At 37.9% G+C, this 4,961-nt stretch overlaps 1 protein-coding gene across 1 annotated transcript; it reads left to right on the top strand.

The window, feature by feature from the left end:
- The first annotated feature begins 2,496 nt into the window (after positions 1 to 2,496).
- On the top strand, positions 2,497 to 4,961 carry LOC147859761 (multiprotein-bridging factor 1b-like). Its single transcript, XM_087324990.1, has 4 exons — positions 2,497 to 2,703; positions 4,269 to 4,352; positions 4,434 to 4,516; positions 4,654 to 4,961. Exons 1-4 carry the CDS (start codon positions 2,571 to 2,573, stop codon positions 4,771 to 4,773), a joined length of 420 nt encoding a protein of 139 aa, XP_087181116.1. The 5' UTR covers positions 2,497 to 2,570; the 3' UTR covers positions 4,774 to 4,961.

Consider the following 4,961-nt stretch of genomic DNA (forward strand, 5'->3'; position numbering starts at 1 on the left):
TTCAGCCATATATACATCCTCAAGTTGCTTTCTCAAATATGCAACACGTGCTTCGTTACGCACGGCATACAACGAAGCAAGAGTGTCCCATGCTTGTTTGGACGTAGAGCATGACCGAATATGTGGAACTATATGACGCTTCACAGAAAGTGCAATCAATGCATGAGCTTGAGCATCTTTTCCATCCCATCTAAGTTGCTCTTGTGTTGGTGGAGTAGATGAAGTCACTGTGCTCGAAGATGAACCTGTATCTGTGATAGTAGACTGTGAAGTAGTAGGACCGGCGGGGCGTCGATCTACATCTACCACTATGTTCCATAGTTGTTTGGCAACAAGAACGTGTTTCATCATGTAGGACCACATTGGATAGTTTGTCCCATCAAGCTTATCTTCAGCTTGAAGCATGCCAAACAAATCACCATTGTTTGCCATTTTACCAAAGAACAAGAAAGTGGTAAAATATTACCTCAACAAATCGGAAATGAGTGCTGAAAATGCAGCTCACAAACTATCACTCGGATGACGATTTCGACTACACGAACGGCTTCGAAATGGGGGTAAAACAGTAGGGTACCTGCTGAAAATGCGCTCCAAGTGCTGAAATACACTTCTCTATATTCGGAAGTTGATTTTGCACAATGAAAAGTGCGCGCGCGCCGCGACACCGCGATGCGGACAACCGAAGATGGAGAGGATGAAGAACTTGGCTCTGATACCACTGTTGGGTATGTGAGGAAGAGTGGGAAACACACAAGAAGCTCAAAGAAGGAAGCACTCACACGAGGAAGGCAATGGCTGGAATAGCTCTCTATTGATGAATGAATCTTAAAAAAAATTAGGAGCTGAAATATATATCCCTAAGTACTAAGTACCACCACATATGAGTGACTCATGTATGTGGTAACATGGGGAAAAAACCTCTACCCAGCACTAGAGTAAAAAGTGCCCATGTATAGGGAAAATGGTTCACATCAAAGCTACTAGAGGAACACGCAAGTGTAACAGTACTTAAGGGGGGGGTAGGTTATTAATATCTATGTCGTTTGCAAGTAACCAACTCACCACAGTGCTATACCAAGAGCTAGTGTATCCAGACGCATGTAGGGATCGGGATGCCTCAAAGGCTCGACGGGATATCCTATCTTGTGGTTGGCTATGTATCCGATGAATAAAAACTACCACTTGAAAGAGTGCTTCTACTAACATCGGGGGTAGACTGAACTCTGCTCTAATAATGTCATGTGGTACTGTCAATTTGTTTCGAAGTTGACGTGATAACATCGTCACCAAAGGTCTCTCTAATTGCGTCCACATGAGAGAGAGAGAGAGAGAGAGGATGATAATAACATATGATATATTATGTGAAGAGTAAGTACAAAATAGTTATGAGGCTTAAGACTGGTGTTGAACCAATTTGGTTTGAAATAATGCCTTGTGCCTCTTTTTATAGTGTTCTCATGAATAGTCCTAAAGCTTCTAGAATGTTCCAGAGAAATCTGGAATATACAATAATTTTCTATAGTAATTATTAAATTAAAATAATATCCTACGTATTACAATAGATAATGTAATGGTCAAGAGCTTGACCCATATAACATAAGGTTATGGGTTCGAGTCTTCCCATATCATGACAGTGTGCACCACGAAAATTGATTTCCCCATACCAAATGACCAATCTTTCCATGGGTCCTCGACCACCAACTTTGGAATCGGGAAAACTAATCGAGGCAATGCCAATATTGATTGTCAAATATAACCATATCCATGTGGTATATATGAAACTTATTTCTGATTGTCCAAAAGGCCATCATTCCTAGGTGACTCTAAGATATCATCCACAGTTACCAAGCCTAGATTCGATTGAACTTTGTCCTTCACACAGATCTCTCTTTACTGTCTCTCTCTCTCCACAACTCTGGAATCAGGAAAACTAATCTAGGCAATGCCAATATTGATTGCCAAATATAACCATATCCACGTGGTATATGAAACTTATTTCTGATTGTTTGAAAGGCCATCATTTTCCTAGGTGACTCTAAGATATCACCTTCCACAGTTACCAAGCCTAGCCTTGCCATTCAATTGAACTTTGTCCTTCACACGGATCTCTCTTTATTCTCTTCTCTTCTCTTCTCTCTCTCTCTACACAACTTTGGAATTAGGAAAACTAATCTAAGCAATGCCAATATTGATTGCCAAATATACCCATATCCACGTGATATATGAAACTTATTTCTGATTGTAATTTGACTGAAAGGCCATCATTTTTCCTACGTGACTCTAAGATACCAATCTTCCATAAGTCTTACATAGTTACCAAGCGTAGCCTCGCCATTCGATTGTAGTTTGTCCTTCACACATCCTTCGCTTTCTTCTCTTCTCTTCTCTCTCTCTCTCTCTCTCTCTCTCTCTTCTTGACACACACACACACGTTTGTGTAAAAATGTGGATAAGATATTTTTTGACTGTATTTTCATAGTTAGGGTTTTGACACAGAGACAGACAGACAGGAAGCGAGGACAGAAGAAGAAGAAAGTCAGAAGACACAGGAAAGGGAAGGGAAGGACGGCATGGCTGATCTGAGGCAAGACTGGGAACCCGTGGTGATCAGAAAGAAGGCTCCCACCGCAGCTGCCACTAGAGACGAGAAAGCTGTGAACGCTGCCCGTCGCGCAGGAGGTCCCATCGAAACAGTCAAGAAATGTATGTGCCTCTGGTCTATACTCTCTCTCTCTCTCTCTCTGTCTTTCTTTGTCTTTCTTTCTGTCTCTGCCCCCTCCCTCTCTCCTTCTACCATCTGTTTCTTGTCCCTTTCCAATGCAGCTGAATTTTAATTTGCAATATAAATAAAGGAAAACGGGATTTTCTTCTTTCAATTTTGTTCGTTCTCTTTCTTTCTTTTTGATCTGTTTCATATGCTTTCCATTGCGGGGGAATTCTGTTGTACAAAGAAAGAGATAGTAAACCAAAGATTGAAAGACAGGATTGTTTCTTTAAAACAAAGAAAGATTTAAAGAGAGGGGTGTTGTTCCTTTTGAACGAGGGAAGATCGAAAGAAACCATTTTTGTTTCTCTGAGATAAATGAAACAAAGAAAGAAGAAAACGTAGAGTTGCGTTTTTCTTTGTTCGGCTTCCCATCATTTCCATTGGAATGCATTCGATTTTCAAAGGAAGAAAGAAAGATGGAATAGAGAAGTTGCGTCTTTGAAACAAAGGAAGAAGGGAAGAAAGTGATTTGTTTCTTTTGTCTTCCTTTGATCTGTTTCATATGCTTTCTATTGCAGTGTATTCCATGTCGTAATGAAGTACATGCATTTTCCTCTTTCCAACTTCCGTATATGTTTGTATAAGTTTAAACACAAATACTTTGGTTTCTATACGCAATAGATGTTGTTTGCCATAGAAGGATAATATGCCTTGTTACATCTTTTCTCCAATAAATCTAGCTTTAAAATACGAAGCTGGGGAATTGTGTATAGAAAACTGAAATATTATCCCTTGTGGAACCTTTAACAGATTAGGACTTCCATTTTATCAAAACATTTGAGTATTATATGAGTCCTATGTCGTCAGCTCTAAAATTTAAATGCCAGTCAGGTTGATTTTTAAAATTTGATATATTCAGCACATATCTCTCCATTAAAACCTATCCCACTGAGCAATGTAATTCTCTTGTAGACCTACAGGAAAAATAGGAAATGAGAAGGTAAATTTTCTCGTCTGAATAATTGTTCTCACCATCACATTTATTTTGCTTTGAAGGGAACAATCGTTATTATGGCTTCAATTTCATCTTTGTAACCCGAATGAATGTTAAAACTGGGGTTTGAGAAGATAAGAGGAAAACAGAGTAATTATACTTTTGATCCAATCAGTGATAACTTGGATAAGAAGATCATTGTATCATTTCATGAATAAATTTCACAAATTCATTTTCAAAGAGGATTCCCCATTTCCCAAATTCTATTAGGACTTTACTTTTATATGGCTGAAATGGATATTAGGATTTTGAGATGATGCTAATCACTATTTTACTACTGTAACCGACTTTTAAGACCAAGGTTTGTTGTAAGATTGAATGTTAGAGTCAGATGATTATTTTACATGGTGTAATTAAAAGATTCTCTTACTTGGTTTGATTAATAGTTCAGGTTTTCTTTCATTTTTTTCAACTCTTTACTGCTCTTGGTATCATTCTTTGAATGTTCAGTATGTTTTTCGGACAAAGTCTTGATTAATTTGAAATATGTTAAATGCAATCACTCAGTTAATGCTGGATCCAACAAGGCATCTTCTAGTACCCCAGGTCTCAATACAAAAAAGCTAGATGAGGAAACTGAAGTTCTTGCACGTAAGTTCTGGTTACGCTAATATTTCTATGCAAGAATTTCCATTTTTTTATTGATTTGTTCTTTGTGCTATTTCTTTTCAGATGAGAAGGTGTCATCTGAGCTTAAAAGAGCATTAATGCAAGCACGTCTCGATAAAAAGCTCACTCAAGCACAACTAGCACAGGTATTTATTTAAGAGGGAAACTCTTAGTTATTCTTGGCCAACTCCTAGAAGAGAGAAAAATGGGATGAATTTACTGTATAGTTCCTCTTTAAAAAGGTTTCAACTGTATTGCTTTGTGTTTTGTATTTTACTGGCAGCAAATCAACGAGAAACCGCAAGTAATACAAGAGTATGAATCTGGTAAAGCGATACCTAACCAGCAAGTTATATCAAAACTTGAGAAAGTGTTAGGGACAAAGTTAAGGGGAAAGAAATAAAGCTGAAAAAATGTACAGTCAATACAATATGTGCCTTTTTATACTTGATGCGTTTATGAAAATGCCCTTAGAAAAAAGAAAGGGATATATGGCTGCATGTATCAGACAAATAATGTGATCTGAAATGTTAAAATTTCTGGTAGCTTTTCTAAAGACATCATACCATCCAAAAAATGTGTGTTTCTGAA

Source organism: Azolla caroliniana, unplaced genomic scaffold (genome assembly GCF_043228905.1).
Source record: "Azolla caroliniana isolate FFs.n. ecotype wild unplaced genomic scaffold, voAzoCaro1.0.p SCAF_9, whole genome shotgun sequence".
In the NCBI taxonomy this organism is placed as follows: domain Eukaryota; kingdom Viridiplantae; phylum Streptophyta; class Polypodiopsida; order Salviniales; family Salviniaceae; genus Azolla; species Azolla caroliniana.